Consider the following 19,457-nt stretch of genomic DNA (forward strand, 5'->3'; position numbering starts at 1 on the left):
ATAGTAACAACATGCCCAAAAACAAAATAACTTAGTTTCCAAGGTGAGTGTTAAAAGTCTGCCAATCGATTGTAAATAAAAAGAAATATAAGATTTTATGCTGAAATACCTTTGCTTTTTCTAAGAGGAAAAAAATAAAAAGTAAAGTTTGAATTTTGATTGACATTGACAGTCAATTATAAACCATGGCTGAGTCAAAAAGAATTTAAAATATTTCTCAAATCAAATCTTAAAACACAGTAACATTACTCAGTAATTTACAATAGAGAGTACTGTTTTTATTTATTAAAAGGATGAAGGCTTATTAATAATAAAGTGCTGTTATTTTAATAGAAATAAATATGTTTCTACACGAAAGAATTTGCCAATGGCTAGGTCAGTTAAAACTATCTCGAGTAATTTTTATGGTATCAGTGATATTATTTATCGTGCCTTTAGTAACTCACTACTATTTGTCTAAGGTAAGTTAATTAGTTTATATATTTTCATTTTTTATAAACATATATATATGTCTATAAATAAATTATATGTTGTAGGAATTGTTTATATTTCTGAAAATAAAAATGAAATGTTAATTTATTTCTTCTTAAGAATCTGTTATTTTACATGTCATTTAAAACATTAACTTTTTGGTAATATCATTGAATTTGTTTCTTTTTAACTTAATTTATATATTTCTTAAGATAGAATTTGATGTATACATTTTGTTCATGAGTAAGAAGAGAAAATGCATTGCATGTCTAATTACATTCAGTTATATAGATATCTTTGATATTAGCATTTCACTTAAAAACACTTTCTGTTTGTATAAAACTATAATTACAAAGTAAACAAATAATATAGAGATAAACTTAACTTGGACATACATATTCCAAAATTCCAAGATTTGCTAATTATCTCTGCTATATTAAGCAATATAAACAACTCTTAACTGATATCTTTATAATACATGATTATTAATCCACTTACTAAAGTAATATTATATCCACTTTAATTTGTCTTCCAAAGTTCCTTCTGGGTAGTACCAACCCAGATGGGCCTGAACAAAGCCTGACCACCAAATAAATTATTATTAGTCATATTTATAGTTATATTTTTCTATGATTGAGTCATTGATTGTAAAATGAAATAACAGTTTTATAAGGCAATAAGCAGTTTTTTAATGAAGTTATTTACATTTTTAACTTAATATTCTCTTGTAGTATGAATCAACATCCATGTCATTGGGTTCAAATAGCATGCGACACACTTTGGAAGCCCTCGGTGATTTATCTACAATGAATGTGGTTGATCTTAAAATAAGAATTGAAGAAATGTTGAGAATAAAGGTATTATGGTTTTGTTATATTTGGATAGTTTCTTTTAGGTACAAATCTAAAATCTTGTATATATATATATAATAATATGGAATTCTTCCAGGCTTCGGTATCAACGGAGTTGCGAGAATTGGAGGAACGACGTGGAAAATTACAAAAAGAAGCTGCAGCAGCGAGTGCTAAAGCGGACAGCGTTAAGGCTGAGTACGCACGGGCAACGGCCGAACTGCAAAGGTTGCGTGTGTCAGCGGACCAAGCACGCCTTGCGCAGTTGGAAGCGATCCGACGGGATTCTCCTGAACTTGCTCCCCCTACACAAATTCTTCCCGTGAAGCCTCCGTCGATTCTACCGCCTATTAGTTTAAGTTCCGAAGGGCATTGTCGTATGCATTCCTGCTTTGATCATTCACGTTGTTCTTTAACGTCCGGTTTTCCAATATATTTTTATGATCCTGACATTCATAACCCGCTCGCTAGCGCTGAGGTCGACGGATTTCTGAAAACAACTTTACGTCAAACACTTACCTACAATTCACACCTAACGCAAAACCCTAATGAAGCATGTGTTTATCTCGTTCTTGTGGGAGAAGGTTTTCCGCTCGACAAAGGTCCCTCGTGAGTTTTTTTTACGTTTTACTTTATTACCTGCATACATTGTAAATTTAATTTACTCGATATAATAAATGTTAAAACGTTCTGTTTTAGTTCTACAGCAGACGCATTTAAGCTGCTGTTGAATGAGACGGCTATTAAAAGCTTACCATATTGGGGAGGCGATGGTCGTAACCATATTTTACTAAACTTGGCGCGTCGTGAGTTATCCGTTGGGTCCGGCGATGCATTCCGTACCGTGTCGACGGGAAGAGCAATGATCGCCCAATCCACGTTTACTTTACAACAGTTTCGACCGGGTTTCGATATTGTAATGCCGCCGGCTCTCGGGCCTCCAGGAGGAGACGTGTGGGCCGATTGTGCTCCTTTAGCACCAGCGAGACGTAAATACATTCTGAGGTAATCATAATTTTGTGAAGTATTGAATTTGAAGAGCATGGTTTAGTATGTATTCATAAGCATCGTTCAGTTTTCAGGGCTCACAGACGCCAGCGCCGCCGGGAATGGATAAAGACGATGATAAAAATCTAATCGAATCTCTCCAAAAGGCAGTAAAATCGGCGCCATCTTCAGATGTATTCTTCTTACAATTTGAGTGTGATCCGCCCATAGAAAGGCGAGCAGTTATACCGATAGGGGATTGGGCGCTCTGCGGTACAGACCGCTCGCGACGATCCATTTTACGTGATTCTACATTTGGTTTGATACTTGCTCCTGCTGATAGCAATTATGCTTCAACAGCCCTTTTACAGGCGAGATTATATGAGGCGTTACGATCGGGTGCTATCCCGGTAGTCCTCGGTGGGGACCGGATTCGTCTTCCATATGACGAGGTACTAGATTGGCGAAGAGCGACCATATTGTTACCGAAGGCTCGAGTAACCGAGTTGCATTTCCTCCTCCGAGCGCTGTCTGATGCAGATTTACTGGCGTTTCGAAGACAGGGCCGTGTATTATGGGAGCGATATTTAAGTTCGGTGCAAGCAAGTATGGATTCATTACTTGCGACGATACGAATGCGCTTAAACATACCGGCACGCCCGGCGTTGGCCGTAACGGGTTCACCTGCCTTCAACGATTCGTACTATCCACCAAAACTTGAGCCGCCAGCCGTAGACACTGAGCCGGAAGAAACTCTCGGACCGTTAGAAGCGCCTTACCCCAGTCCAGCATATCGGAGAAACTACTCCCTGGCTCTGCTGCATGGATACGAGTTGTGGAACGAATGGGGTGAGCCGTTTGCTCTGTACCCACAGCTGCCATGGGACCCACCAGTGACGTCCGAAGCTAGGTTTATGGGTTCGGCGGCCGGGTTTAGACCCATCGGTGCTGGCGCAGGTGGTTCTGGCAAGGAGTTCAGTGAGGCTCTAGGTGGCGATCGTGCGAGAGAACAGTTTACAATAGTCATTTTGACTTATGAACGAGAAGCAGTCCTAGCTGCGGCTTTAGCAAGACTACGAGGCTTGCCGTATTTGAATAAGGTAATTTTACTATCGAATTTTAGGAGTATAATTTTGTAGATTCATACCGAGAGGTATATTCTTTAAAAAATATATTTGTAGTATATAAAAACATTTAAATACTCGAAATATTCGATATGACGATTGCATACAGTCCAATCACTTTGAATGATTCATTTTAATATTGGGCAAAGGAGCCTTCGATCATCACTTTTTACGTAAATTTTATCATAAATAATCAGATAGGTTTGTGACGTAAAAGTTGTTCGTATACGGAAACGGATTCCTTCACCATTCCAAAAACGTTCTTAGTTGATGTTCCACCTCGCAAGTGAGGGAGTGAGTCTCTCTCAGACTTCCCGTGTAACGGTCGGCCCGACCCGCGCGCAGGTGGTGGTGGTGTGGAACGGCGTGAGCGCGCCGACGGCGGCGCAGCCGTGGCCCGAGGCGGGCGCGCCGGTGGCCGTGGTGCGCGCGCCGCGCAACTCGCTCAACAACCGCTTCCTGCCCTACCACGTCATCGACACCGAGGCCGTGCTCTGCGTCGACGACGACGCGCATCTGCGCCACGACGAGATCGTCTTCGCGTTCAGGTATTCGTAATTGGCAGCCATCGCCATATTTATCACCAATTCGTCAAGCCCTAAGAACTAAGTGATTGTATGTAGCTTGTACAAATTACACTGGCTCACTCACCCTTCAAACCGAAATAAAACAATTCACAAGTAGTATTGTTTAGTGGTAAAATATCTGATGAGTGATTAGTTTTACTCGTGGTAAGGTTTCGTGGTCGCCTGGTTAGGTAAAGTTTCTGCTATGTGGTAATTCCGATTTATACGATGTTAAATTAAATCATTTACATCATAAAAATATTTCATAAATTTATTTCTAAATTAACAATAATATCTATCTTATCCGAGTTTATCTTGCTGACCAACTGAGAATAAACGGTTTAGTTTTTAAATGAATATGTAGCTTTTCATTTTTTCTCACATTTTTTTCTAAAATTTGACTTATTGATTAAAAACCCGTAATTGTGAAACGAAATTGGCGTGCGTTTGTATTAGACTCTTTGATGTATCGAAAAAGATGCAATCGATCAGGCGACTAGTAGCAAGTCAAGCTAGTTTAGACCTGTACCTCCCGCTTATTCAGTAAAATATTTAATTTACAGAGTATGGCGTGAACATCGAGACCGCATAGTTGGCTTTCCTGGGAGATATCATGCCTGGGATCTTAATTTCAATAATGGCTTCCTTTACAATTCAAATTACAGGTAAAATATATTTACATTACATTAACAGCCTGTAAATTTCCCTTTGAGGAGAAGGTTTGTAGCAAATTCCACCACGCTGGTCCAATGCGGTTTTGTGGATACACACGTGGCAGAGTTTCGTTAGAATTAGACACATGCAGGTTTCCTCACGATATTTTCCTTCACCGCCGAGCACGACATGAATTATAAACACAAATTAAGCACATGAAAATTCAGTGGTGCTTGCCTGGGTTTGAACCCGCAATCATCGGTTAAGATGCACGCGTTCTAACCACTGGGCCATCTCGTCTAAAATTAAAAAAAACGTACCGGTACCGATACCGGTTTTAAGGTCTTTAGGATCCATTTATGAGTCGAGCCCATTTCTAACCTTTGGTTTCTCTACCAAGGAATTCGTGGCTGTTGTTGTAATCCTAAGTTTTTGCGAATGTTTCTGCACGTTATGTCGCGAAATAGCTTCTGTACAATTGGCTAGCTTTGTTGACATTGACCGTTCAAAACACAAAAGTGACAGGATCGTTTCTCATTTTTTGGAGTAATTCGTCTTCATTGTTTTAAAGAAACGAATCTGTCAGGCATTTTGTGTGGTGTTGTGTTGTGTAATAATATTCCAAAAATTTGATTTTGTTAACACTTCCGTGCATCTGAGAGCACTGTCCGTTGAGATCCTGACGGACGTGGTAACGCTGCCCGCAGCTGCGAGCTGAGCATGGTGCTGACGGGCGCGGCCTTCGTGCACCGCTACTACCTGTGGGCCTACTGGCGCGCGCTGCCGGCCGCCGTGCGCGACTACGTGGACGAGTACATGAACTGCGAGGACATCGCCATGAACTTCCTCGTCGCGCACCTCACCAGGAAGCCGCCCGTCAAGGTACTACCCCCACCCGTCCTGCTGACCGACGATCAACGACCGACTCGCGACGGACTTACGAGTCGAACGCCATTTTAATTGCTATGGTAGTGGGTGTAGTAGGTGCATACTCGGTCGAGGCTCGGGGAGTATTCATTTATCGAAATACATTTTTATTTTGTTTTAACTTTTAGTTAAGTGGAATAGTGTCATATTCTTATATGTATGTTAAATTTGTAAAACACAAACTTCCAAGCCCCGTTTTCCCCCCTTAGGGGTGGATATTCGTAAATTCCGTTCTTAGCGGACCTGCTAATTTCAAGTTAGTATTATAGTTTCTGAGACTTCGTGATTAATCAGTGAGTGGTATTTCGCTGTTATGTATACTGATCTATATTTATACAGGAACTGTCTAGTGCATAATGGAACCAGAGTTAGTGGCAAATCGCATGGAATACGTAAATCTAAGGCTTTTTTATCTTTACTCCTTCGATTGGAATAGGCTATGCCCATACATTCATTTGGAGATTAATTATATATGTATGCATAGTAACTAATCGATGTGTTTTCAATGATATAGGTGACGTCTCGCTGGACGTTCCGCTGCCCGGGCTGTCCCGTCACGCTGTCTGCTGATGAAACACATTTCCATGAAAGGCATAAATGTATACAGTTTTTCTCACAGGTGAGTCAATTTAGCAAAGAACGTCGAATCTTAAAACTATACCATTTCATATTGCTATAAATGTATTTTTTATAGATATATTACAAGAGATATTCTCTCATGATAGTAAGCCACAACTGACTATTCTTAAAGAAGACTAGCCACGCAGGAGATTTAGAGTAGGTTTTTAGTCTGACTTTTTTGTTATATAATCTGAGTGTTCAGACAGCGGTGTCCCTTTACGTGCTTTCCGAGGCAAGTAATTATAAGAACTTACTTGAACTACTTCCTTTTTATGATAGTATAATATAGTAAGAACTTTTTAATAGACAAACCAAATTTTATTTTATTGGTCCGACCCAGGAACCTCGGGATCCCTTATAAGCTAGCTACTAACTAGACCAAAGAGGTATTTATGTAAATAATTACGCATGATGCAACCTCTTTAAGGATTTATTATTTTGTTTTTCGAATATATAAATGTTTCGATTCTTATATAGTATTTTTTTTATTTACTACTTTTTTTTTAATTCAATTGTTATTTGTTACAGGTGATGGGCTACACGCCTCTACTATCGACGCAGTATCGCGCTGATTCCGTGCTATTTAAAACGAGAATACCTCACGATAAACAGAAATGTTTTAAATTTATATAACTTACATAACTTTGAATTAATATTTTTATTTACATTCAACTTATAATTTTATACAGATTCTTTATTTTAGCAAATTAAAATCAGGTATCAAGGTCGCTTTTTACAATTCGGGTGTTACATATTTTTTACATAATACCATAAGTTCATATACATAATTTATACCAAGATAATATATAGCATTCTTAAGTTAAATGTAACTTAGAACAAATTCGAATTAAGTTGCGTCACGAGGTTTTTATTATTTTAAATTTTACAATATTAATTTTATTACATGATGTATTTTTTTGAACATTTTTTTCGTACAGTTTTTATTAAAAACTTAATCAAAATAATGTATATATTGTACAGCTTTATAGTTAAGAGAATATGCACAGATGTATAATAATAGATATTCTATGAAATCTCAGTATAATCATATGTATACATGTAATGAATTGCTTTTTAATTTTGTGTTGTTTTTTGATTGATTCCATTTTATTTTGTAAAAATGTATAACAAGCAGCTCAAATGCTGTAAGCATATAAAAAAATACTGTAATTGGAGAAAATAATTGTTTTGTAATTCAAATTAATGTCAGTGAAATCAATATTACATACCAGTATTAGTAACACATTATTCATATGCTGTAAGTAAAGTTACAAGTGCCCACAAATGCCCCACAGTTGGGTAACCATGCTACTCCAATTTCTGGATACACGTGTGCACACGATATTTTCATTTACCGCTGACCACAAAATGGATTTTGAAAACACGATAAGTACATGAAAAGACTGGGTATTTCCGCGTGTTCTATGCATTACATTTTAACTTGCAGTACATGTAATATAATATTTAATCAATATATTTTTGTATTAAATAGTTACAATTATAGAAAGTAAATAATCTTTATATTTTAACGTGGACATCTCTTAACATTATTTTTTTCATATAAGGCATTTTTTAATTTGTGATCGAAGTTTTAAACGCACGTGAGGTGATAATCATATGGCGCTAACATGTTTAAATGTAAACAACAAAAACACTTAAATATGTTAGTGAAATGGTGACTATTTGTTGAAGTAACTACTTTGGACGCGATGAGTCATCCGCTCATCGAGTACGGTCGCATTAAGCGCCATGTTGCTGTATGTAACGTCGAGTGAATCGTTTCTGACTTCAGTCAGAGTAACATACTTGTAAATTAAATTAAATATGAATTCACCGGTGCACTAGAAGTGCTGTTAGCTGGTACGCATTTGTTAGTCAAATAAAAGTTTTTCTTTTGTAAATTAGAGCAATACAGAGTTTTAACTTTGGTCTAGTGAATCTGTAAGACTGACTTGTTATTGTCTTATGTAATTTAGTCTTAACTTGTAAGTATATGTTTTGTCCAAAGAGGTTCTGCATAGTTGTAATTGACTTTGTGTTTGTTGGTGATGTTTCCGGTGTACACAATCTCTAATTTTGACAGGCTAATATTGTGATCTCTTTCTGATGTGGGATTATAAAGGATAGCTAGTCTTTTAGTTCTTAAATTTCGAGATTGTGTAGATCAGTAGCCGTATCAGTGTGTGTTTTTGTATTATGTTGGTTCTAATAAAAAAATAAAAATATTACTTTTTTTTATTTTACAATATCGATCCTTAACCCCAATTTTACTTAATATATGTTGTGACAATTTTCAACAAAACACGAAATGTCTTGTTCCTTACATTCACATATTATTATAATAATCCTTAAAGAAAGAAGTATGTCTTTATTTGCAAGTTAAATCGAATTTCATAGACAGTAATGTTGCTATTTGAAAAAAAAGGCACATTTCTTTGCAAGCTAGGATTTATTTGGTGTCTATTTTTAATACAATATTCGTTTTCAAAATTCAGTTCAACTGCTAGGGTTAAACCGCTTTACAATGCAGTTGCATTATTGCCCTTCCTAGTAACTGGTGTAATTCTTCGTTTAAATAAAAGTTTGGAAATAAATAGATACTTTTGGTAAAAACTTACACTTCAATTGTGTTACATTCTACTATCTATCGAATATACTTTATTTATTTGCCATTATTTTGAGTGTATGATGAAAAACTTATATGCTGATTTCCAATAAAACCGATAGTTATTTATACTTTTTGAAATAGAATATTTGATCGAACAGTCTCCTAATTCACAAGGTAATCAAGTTTTCTGAACTAAGAATAAATTTTACACGCATAATCTATAGATCTTTTTTATCTATAGAATATGAAAATAAAAAATAAAAATAATCACTAAGGCGCGCCCCTGGATGCAAGAGTATCGGCGTGCATAAGTACGGGTGACGAACGTGTTTACAACATGTCTTAGTGTGCGTGAGTAGACTAATGTAAGAAAAAAGACAGAGAAAATATTACAAATTAGGTTATATTTATGAATGCACGCCGATTAATTAACGCGGTGGGGTCCGACTTCGTGAATGAACAGATCTCTAACATCTATTTATTTAGTTATGACATTGGGGTATAAATGACAATGCAAATGAAGTAAAATACATTTATTAATTAATATAATTATTACAACTTATTCTAGGACATAATTATTGACACAATTCTTCATCTTAATGCAGTGTTTAAATGATTACATGCAAGAGTATTTTATAACTAGGTTTAATTTAATAAAAACATGTACGTATGACATCGGTGGTGTTTTCAGTGTCTGTGGAACACAAAAAACAATTCTTTGTTTTTTTTTAAAGAAACAAAAAATTAATGACAACATTAATTTTGGATTAAACAAACAAACTATTTACAATAATTGTAAAGTCAATAATAAAATTTTTCAAGAAACTGTATAATGAATGATAACTTGTATGTTAAATTTTAAAATTCATTTAAGCTTAAGTTTTGATATTTTTGTATAATTTATAATAAATAAAAAATTAATACTAATATAAATTACAGTGAATAATTTAGTATTCAATTTAATTTAATATATTTTTGTAACAGTGATTCTCACGCACAAAGGTAAATATTTTGATTACAAATTCCAAAAAATTGTGATATAATTCAAGCCAGGTGTTATCAATTAAGTAACTTATGAAATAAGTGTGGCAGTAAAGTTTTAACTTTGAACGATTTCGAAGAGCACTCAAATAAAAACATTTTTGTATAAATTATTTATATAAAAATATTTTTATCACAAATATTCGCTCATAGCGATTACACTAAACCTAGATCGAGATTGCTTTATAATAGAAGTATTTTATAGAAGTAGTTATACAAAAGGTTTGACATTTGTGTATAATTTAAAATTTACTTGCAGATATACTGTAAGATAACATATGTCAAAAAATCTTAGCAATTATACATGATACTAGCCGTATTTTTGTATAATAAGTACTAAAGTTCGAATGTATATTCATTGATATATTTTTATTCTTAAACTGTTCATGATTACATTTTTGATTAATAATCACTCGTTTTGAAGGTACTGTTCATACGTATCGCTGGACGTGCATCGGGCGGGTGTCGCGGGGGACGGAGAGGGGCGAGGGGGCGCGCGGGCAACGCCGCGGCCATCGCTCTCAGGCCATGTCGTCGTTCTTGCCGTCGAGACGCTTCAGCTGAAATATACACGAGTGTCAAAGTTATATTATATTTACTTATTAATTTTTAGTTTTCTGTAATAATAAGAAATTCTTAAAATATTATTTGTGTAAAATAAGTATGTGTTTGTTAAATATTTAAATTATGTGTTATTTTTATAACTATCATACGAGCTTACGGTTTGTTCAACAGTCCACGCCGACGGCGCGGGGCGTCCAGAGTGCTTGTGGATAAACATTCGTATACAACACCGAAATTTCGATTTACATTTTTTCGTAATTGAAAAATTAAAGAGAAAGACTATTTTTAAATATGTTTATATATTAAATTACAATTGAAATCCTTTATATCTTAAATTATTTTTAGTTTAAAATCGTGATAATATTAATTATATTTAAATACAAATATACCAAATAAAAATTGTCATAGTAAATGTCATCACCTTTTTAAATATGCTCTTATGGAATAAATTGAAACAAAATCCAAATAGGGGGTTATATTACAGCACAGTCGTTACCTCCTTCTCATCGGCGGCAACGGGTCGGTAGCGTGGGGAGGGAGCGTCCGTCGGCGGAGCTGAGAAGCCGTGTACGTACAGCAGAGCCGCCGCCACGCCACCTGCCACCGGGCCCGCCCAGTACACCTAAGCAATACCACCGACCATCACTATTAGTATTTTACAAGAACTTGCAAAACAAGAAACGAGGTGGCCCACTACATGATATAAACGTGGGTCCAAGTGAGACAGACACCATTGAGTTTTCACAAGCTAAATTTGTCATATAAAATTCATCTCTTAAAGAAACCTGTTGAAATTCAGCCACATGGGTGTCTCTTTATACCAGTAGTGGGAAGTAAGCGCAACGCTCTCTGTCAAATAACTGCTACATATAATCTAACAGCGGGAGTAACATACTATATATATTCCAATATTGTTAATTTAATATAATCATATAAGTACTTACAATATAATATCCGCTAGTTGCAATAAACTGGGCTTGATGACGTAATGCCTTTAATATTCGAGGGATAAAAGGTAAAACCAAAGAGTTCTAATAAAACAGAGGTGTATTACATTAGTATTCTACCATCTAATTAAAATGTTATATATAACGCGTGACCAAGGGCAAACTAAAAGTACCTTTCAAACACATTACAGTAAATGTACATTGATTTATAAGTTTTGTGTATTTAGTTATGTTTTAAGATAAGTCGGTGGTATAACAAATTTATACCTTTGTCTAAATGTATAAAAATAATAATGTTGATAGTAATTATAACTATAGTTTGCGAGTTAAAAGGTATTGTGTTCAAAAACCATATCAGAACGAATTAAAAAGCACTATGAACATCATTATTAGTTTAACTCTCGTGTAAGAAACTAAGCAAATAATATATTTATCATGAATGATTTGGCTCAGACAAAGATTATAATAATCGTTGAAATAAGGTAGGATATCTCGCTCGGGAGCGTTTCGTATAAGCGTTATCGGGATTAAATATTCATCAAACGAAACTGATAATGTTCAACAAACTGCCAATATACCAAATCGATAGTTATATTTGTAACTCAAAATGCTCTTATAAATTTAAAAATATCCGAGATGACAAAAGTTACATTAATAAAATTAACTGTTATGTAATTTAAAGGGATCAGAATCAATTTTGTTTTATTGCAACACTATTTAATAATAACAGTTATAATTTAAATTTTAGAAAAAATGTGTGACAAAAGGAGTCCCTATATGTATACATCGATATAAAACTCAAATAACACGACGTCACAATACTTGTCCATATTATGTTAGTGCATATTTCCTACAAGTAGGCAACCTCGCTGTGATTAATAAACTTATATTTTCTATCTCGTTTACATCAATTATGACTATATTAGTATTGCTCATGGAATATTTTATTCGTTTGATATCGTTCTTGTTTTGTATTTTATAACGAATAGTTATATTCATATTTAAGAGTAATGTATTTGACTTTTCGGTTATCTATTAGGTTATGCGATATTCAAGTGAAAATAAATAGTATGTCTACGTCATCGTGCAAAATTGGGAAAGAGAAATTCGTGACTTAGAAACATCCGGGAATGAACCGGGATAGCCAACACCGTTACGTAACCATTTTTGTTTGGTGAAGGACAAGTCATTACAAATACAACCAACCTTAAAAGTGGCGAGGCGTAAAAAAGTTTAGTTTGAGATTGTTCTACTTAAATAACAATTCACAGATAACAATTAAAGTTGGCACACGTATGATTTTTTCTTGCTTTCCATTTGATGTCGTTTAATAGTAATAGAGGTACATTAGCTATTTGTACACGATGAGACGGTAACAGTTTCTTACCCAGTGATCAGCCCATTCGCTAGCCACCAGTGCGGAGCCGAAGGAGCGAGCCGGGTTCATCGCGGAGCCAGTGTAATCCACCGCCAGCAAGTGTCCCAGTGTTACCGTCAGGCCGATGGCGAGAGGGGCGGCAGCTTTGCTGTCAGGTTTGTTCGGGTCGCAAACCTGCAAATAAAACGACATTGTTATTCATACCAAGTAGCTGATAAAGTTATAAGTTAATGAGAGACTTTTCATTGTTTTGGTGAAATCTCCTGGAGGTTATTTTACTTATTAAATAGTTTAAAGGTTTTTTTATATTTTTTTGGATTGGGTTCAATAAATATTATCTAAGTAGTAAGTAGTAAAGGTCTATTTTGAACAATAAATATAAGTAATTTTAGCCAATAGCGTCTTTTTTATTAGTTTAAAGGTCTACAAAACCTCGACGTCCAAGGTTCAAACCCTGAACAAAAAAATAACATTGTTCGATATTGAAGATTACTTCGTTAATTTATAATCGAATACTAGATACCTAATTTTTAGAATTAGTTCGTGACACAGCGGAGTCACGCGAAACTGAAGTCGCCATTGCTTCTTATTTAGTCTCGGGTCATCGAACTATAGTGAATTGGTACAATATAAAAACTATAACGCCTTACAACCAGTTCCTCTTAAAAAAGTACTCAAGACAAATGTATGAAGTATGAAGGTATAAATATAAAGTGAACTTTACTGTGCGGTAACAAAGTTTAAATATTGCTCGTAGTACTAAGTATATTATGGGTTGAGCTGATGTATGACATCATTTGTACTTTTATAATTTAAAACTATTCTTTAGCGATTTCATAAAAAGTCTATATTGTATAATATATAATGAAAAAAATATAAATGTTTTATTTTCATCATCGACGATTCTTGAATAGAAAGAACCTATAGATAGACTTATATGACACACACACAACTTTTCATATCGCAGCGTCATTTTGATTATTTTCCTCGTCATATAACAACAATGACACGACGGGAGGAATGAGATTTTCGGACAGGGAAGCTGCAGATGCGAGACGAGAACTCATAATTATTTTTAAGTCTTGTAAAATGTAAGAATACCCATAACTTAAGTATTACAGTAATCCCATGTTAAGAATTATATGGTTGAAACAAAGTGTAACAGGCTGTTTCAAGGTGTAACTTTTATAAAAGAAGCTATCCTTTGTACTAGAACATATGATTTGTAAAATTTTCTTTTGATAACTGTTTTTGTGTACGAATTATTCTTGCGGAACAATTAAAGCTTCATGTTGTTCTCCGAACGGATTGAAAACAACATCAACATTTTCAATATAGATACAATATTTAACAGATAATTTAGTCAATGAATAAATCCCGTGTCATTTACGTATGTTAATGTTTAAAACATTGATTTGTTTGCATGTAAATACCGTGAAGGTACCCCGCACATGAATGTTTTAATATTTCAATGAGTGCAGATTAGCGGAGATTGTATCGGTTCAGTAATGACGTCCGTCACGGAAGCTAATGTTTTATTCCTATTCCAGTACTGTCATTAAATCATTAAATATAAATAAATGTGATGTCTTCGCTTGCAAATTAATCCGTTCTCTTAGCTTGCAATGGCTAATCTATGTATCAGAAATGTGCATAGGTATTGAGTGTGCGATCCTGTTTTAACTGTTTTATTTACGGATCGACTGATGATGTTTTGTTTTGTCATATTGTTTTATATGTCTTGAGTACATCAGTGCCTTAATAAAACGTTCATGTCATTGTAAATTAACGAAACGTTTATATAGTGGCGCAAACGAATCGCCTCTTAAATAAAGTAACCGGACATAAGTCAAATTATTCAGAGTCTCGACGCTATGCTTATAAACATATTCTTTACTACAAACTGCAAGACCCTCCCCACTTAACGTAGGATCTATAGATAGGTGTCTACATTGCTTTTACTACCGAGACACCGAGATAAGCTACCGTTCAATACACTATAATTATGTAAAACGAGAACATAGAGATTACAGAGATATATAAACAATTAAACATACAAACATGATCCTGTTTCTAAAATTTGTATATTTTGACTTCTGTATTGACAATGTTTATACTTTTAACACGTATTTACATATATACTTGCTACATACATATTAAAAGTGTAAAAGATAAGACGATTTACTCTGTAAGATTTTTTATAACAGTATTTTATCCTGTTATATATTTCCTTTTGAAAGCGTACAACAATTACAACCGTCTACAAAACCCGATCTCTTTAAATGACAGTTATAAAAAAGTGACAAAAACTCGAGCTGGTTCCGAGAAGTTTTAGACGCTGTTAACATTATCTTTATGCGAGGAAAAAATGATTTTTGATATCGTGTTTTATTTTGTATGACAATTATAATGAACTCAATCAATGTTATTTTCAATTGATACAATTGATACCGACGTAAACATTCTTAAATATATGATAACACTTTATTATTATCTAAATAAACGTAAATAGAACGAAATTTGGTTGAAACGTAAGTATTACTAACCTAATATATAATAACATAATAATGTTTGTTTGGGAAGCTGTGCTTTAGATAATTAAGGAGAAATCAACTTACTCCACAAACGACAAACACGAGGACAAATCCGAGGAAGAACTCAATTCCAAATCCTTGTAGTTGCGTCACATTCTTCCCGAGGCCCGTAACACCAAGTTTACCAGCAACCTCGTCTGGGGTAAATGCCTTAAGAAGTCCAGAACCGGCGGCAGCGCCCGCGCATTGAGCTATCACGTACAGGATTCCACGGACAGGTTTAATTTTTCCAGTGGCAGCCATACCAGCAGTAACAGCTGGATTGACGTGACCTCCTGATACATGTCCTATAGCCTAGAGAATAAAAAAAATACAATAATTAAATATTTATTTATGTAAACAAAAACATAAGTTATGGTGACTCACAGAGCCGTTACTATTTCCAAGGGAAGGCCTAGAAACCTCAAGAGAAATGTAAATAAATTTAAAAATAGGGGGGTGTTTGAAACGGTCGTATACGAAACTGAGTAAAGATTTTATTTTACAGATTGGGATATCCATGTTTGGTTAAGCTCATATGATAATATACTCGTATAAATATTATAATATTGCAATTAGATGTCGTTTAATATGTTCCGACTGCAATGTTTCTGCAATTATACGATGTTAAATAAAAAATTAAACAATACAATGGCTTATTAATCCGTGTCAACTTAAAACCAAGTTAAGTAAGGTTACGTAAAGATAACAGTATCTTATTTATGGCGTCTCATAATAATTATTCAGTAAATTTTTTACATATCGCATGAGATTTAAAATTCTTGCTTTGAGATAAAGAGATTTATGGTCAAGATTTATTATAGCCTACATTAGAGAACAACGGTCGGACAGATTTTTTCTCTTTGAATTTGTTTTATTTTTTAATGTAAAATTAGAAGTATTTCGCGCCTCCCATTGAACGCTAATGGTACTATGATACAATACAGAAACAGTAATTATTTTTTATAGTTATTAATAGTATAGTAGTTTACGTCATGGAATTCTCTTATTTCCTAGAAAATCATTAACATGTCAAATGTTGTAACAATCAATTCAGTGGCTTGGTGGGTTGATCACCTTTTAGCCTTTATTGATTATAATATTCTCTACAATAATTCGTTTTGGAATAGATTCGAATGAATAAAAAAAAAAAAACTTCTTACTAAAGACAAATATAGACTAAATTTAAAAACAATTAACCTAACAGCGTTTAGCCATATTAAAAATAAAAACAAAACTTTATAAATAGATTTTATAAATGTCTTTCTCTGTCATTTTGTTACCTCATCACGATTAAAGTACTGAACCATCGTAATTAAATTCCACTCGAGGTAGCCTGTGACTTAGATAAGGGAGGGGTTCGAGGGAGAAATAAATTTGACGTAGACAGAGCCTTGGGGAAAAGCTGGTATGAAAACGTGCATATAAACTAAAGGTTACGGTTTCGATTTCGGGTAAGCACTAATTTTCTAAACTGTGTAAGTGAAGCGTGGAGTGTAATGCTTAAAGTTTAATTCAAGCGTTTGCTTGGGTATCTACTTGCCTTTTTTAATACTTTTATTAAAAAACATTACGTACCGAAACAATGGCGAAGACAGATAGACCGAAAGCGAGCGCTATCAGTACGATGTCAGGCGCTGCGTCCACACCTTGCGAGATGTTGATACACGCTCCGCATCCGAACAAATTCAGCAACAAATTACCTGGACAACACGAGATTAGTACAATTAATTAGAAGAACTCTTTCTCTTAAATACTACATTATTTTAAAGAATCCTTTATCTTTAGTTGTGTCTGTAATAAGGTACATATTAAAATAATTACAATGATACAACTTTGTAATTACAAATTAATTTGGTTTATAGTTTTAATCAAACCTATATAATATTGGTATTTTTATTACTTGTAATAAATTGGATATCCCTAACGTTCCATACATTCCTACTATAGTGTAATCTTTAAATTTGTATAAGTATATACGTTTTCTTGTAAGCTTTACTCCTCTGGCTAACTTAGTCTTCACATACGTTGAAGTGGTGATGTGGGCACGGTTTACTAAGACAGTTATCATCTTCATTTTTAATATTTGTCAATTATGTGAATATTATTTATAAAAAATATATTTGTGCCGTATCCTGTTTTATTTATTCGTAAGCGGATAATGGCTTTATTCGCTGCACGTCTATTAAAATAAACTACAATTAACTTAAAGATAAACATGCGTCATGCGTCTGCAGGTTGTAAAAAAATACTCATCTAATTCCTCTATTTCGTCTTAAAGCAAATGTAGTATTGATTATACTTATTTATATTATATTCTCAGTATAAAATGTTAATCGGTTTGCAAGATTCTTTCCGTTGTTTTCATATATTTTAATGCAAATTAGCTACACTTTGTAGTTTTAAATAACACTAACCCATATTTTTTTGTTCCAATAATATTTAATTGAAAAGCGATATTTATTTCGCCGTGTTCTGTCATCTCATTATCTAAAACTATTACTGTTGTACGTTGATATAAATAAATATTTACAACAGAGTATTTTTGATTAAAGTTGAAGGTTTTTATATGATAATGGTCAGTTTTACTCGACCACTTCTCGGTAATATCACGAGTCACGATCTTACTATCTGTGATTTTGATACAGTAGCCACTTATTAAGGCGTGGATAATACTTGAAGGGCTTCATACAGTACATTAATTATTTTTTTCTCGGTAATCGTTACCGGAAAAACTTAAAAATGTAACTATATATGGTAATCTATTCGTTTAATTATTTTTTTAAATACGTAAAAAAATATGCAAAGTTTCATCTGAATTTGTTATTATTATTCGCTTTTTTTCCAAAGCTGTCTATAACAAGATTTTTATTTACGTTTAAATATTAAGTAATATAATACTAAGGGAACCTACGAATTATTTTTGTAGAACATATTTTTTTGTGATTTTTTTTTACGAAATTGATACGCGAAAATCGCGATTGCCCCAAATAAATCAGTGCTAAATGGTCTTTTGACCCTTTTCTCCACAAACACAGAGCACAGGGGCATGAGGTTTCAGTGCGGCATATTTTGTGGCAAAATATTCTATTCTGGATAAACCCAGAGTTTAATTATTTAGTTAGTAATTTCATTTCCCTTAAAAATCTATTATGTATTCCCTGAGATACGAATACAATCAGAAAATATATATTTTAATTCATACATGTAGAAAGTATTATACAGTAAGGTATAAGGTATACATTTTTGGCTACCGGCACTAACATTATACATAGTAATAAAATCCAAAAAAGGTTCTTCTCTTAGATGAAAGCTTCGAGATTTTCATGAAACTGTTTTGCTATGCAATTAACAACTAATTCAAATATCTACCAATACTGGTATAGTATTCACTATTTAATTTTCACTTAACGACGTCGAGATTGTCACGTGCTGCTTTTATTTTATATATACATATGTATAAATGTATGTATGTATGAATGTGTAAGACAGCTTACCAATAAATTCAGCGAGCAACGCTTTGCTAATACCCTTCGCGCCTCCGGAGAGTTCATCCAGTCCAATCTTGTTGCCCAATTCACCCATCGTTCTGAAACGAAACAGGAAATAGAAATTTTAAAAACGTGAAATGTTTTGATGTGTTTACTCATGTAAACATGTAATTGTTATTAATATATTATAGAAAACGATAATGTTGATTATGAAGAACATTCTTGGAACTAAAATTGCAGTGGATTAGCTAATTTGTATAATTCCCGTGACAATGGTAAATTAGTTCCAACCGAAATGCAGTTACGTATGTTACATAATGACACAGTTTTTTAAACATCAACGTGGTAATCACCAGGTTGTTTACGCCAACTTTTAATAATATTTAAATTAAAAAACCAACAGAATTTCGTTTTTTCAGACCAATCAGTACTGTCTGTATGTCTGAACTCGATAAACTCGAAAAGTATATTTAATTATATGTTTAAACAAGGGACGTATTAGTAATATATTACGTTCCTCTTTTAGACATAATTGGTGGTAGACTTTGTACAGCCAGTTTGGTGAGGTACCACACACTCATCAGATATTCTATCCCCCAAACAGCAATACTTAGTATTGGCTCCGTTTGAAGGGAGAGTGAAGGCACAAGGTTG

The 19,457-nt window shown here is 34.0% G+C and overlaps 2 protein-coding genes across 2 annotated transcripts in view; one reads left to right on the forward strand and one right to left on the reverse strand.

The window, feature by feature from the left end:
- The first annotated feature begins 159 nt into the window (after positions 1-159).
- Positions 160-8,426, forward strand: LOC113392628 (exostosin-3). Its single transcript, XM_026629144.2, has 10 exons — positions 160-461; positions 1,203-1,328; positions 1,420-1,931; positions 2,022-2,327; positions 2,398-3,409; positions 3,779-3,981; positions 4,563-4,664; positions 5,361-5,535; positions 6,095-6,199; positions 6,730-8,426. Exons 1-10 carry the CDS (start codon positions 342-344, stop codon positions 6,832-6,834), a joined length of 2,766 nt encoding a protein of 921 aa, XP_026484929.2. The 5' UTR covers positions 160-341; the 3' UTR covers positions 6,835-8,426.
- A 901-nt stretch (positions 8,427-9,327) lies between these two features.
- Positions 9,328-19,457, reverse strand: part of LOC113392672 (aquaporin AQPAe.a) — a 36,601-nt gene continuing 26,471 nt past the window's right edge. Inside the window, exons 2-7 of the mRNA XM_026629213.2 lie at positions 18,810-18,901; positions 16,891-17,015; positions 15,358-15,627; positions 12,749-12,913; positions 10,911-11,036; positions 9,328-10,410 (exon numbers count right to left, since the gene is read on the reverse strand). Of these exons, the coding sequence (XP_026484998.1) occupies positions 10,372-10,410; positions 10,911-11,036; positions 12,749-12,913; positions 15,358-15,627; positions 16,891-17,015; positions 18,810-18,897 (813 nt within the window). The 5' untranslated portion in view covers positions 18,898-18,901 and the 3' untranslated portion in view covers positions 9,328-10,371. The remainder of the gene's footprint in view (positions 10,411-10,910; positions 11,037-12,748; positions 12,914-15,357; positions 15,628-16,890; positions 17,016-18,809; positions 18,902-19,457) is intronic.

This window comes from Vanessa tameamea, chromosome 5 (assembly GCF_037043105.1).
Source record: "Vanessa tameamea isolate UH-Manoa-2023 chromosome 5, ilVanTame1 primary haplotype, whole genome shotgun sequence".
Taxonomy (NCBI): Eukaryota; Metazoa; Arthropoda; class Insecta; order Lepidoptera; family Nymphalidae; genus Vanessa; species Vanessa tameamea.

Excerpts from the sequence above, each read along its gene's own strand:
- LOC113392628 (XM_026629144.2), top strand. The coding sequence starts at position 342 with ATGTTTCTACACGAAAGAATTTGCCAATGGCTAGGTCAGTTAAAACTA. Across the intron at positions 1,329-1,419 it reads AAGAAATGTTGAGAATAAAG|GCTTCGGTATCAACGGAGTT; the intron begins GTATTATGGTTT and ends GAATTCTTCCAG. Across the intron at positions 1,932-2,021 it reads CCGCTCGACAAAGGTCCCTC|TTCTACAGCAGACGCATTTA; the intron begins GTGAGTTTTTTT and ends GTTCTGTTTTAG.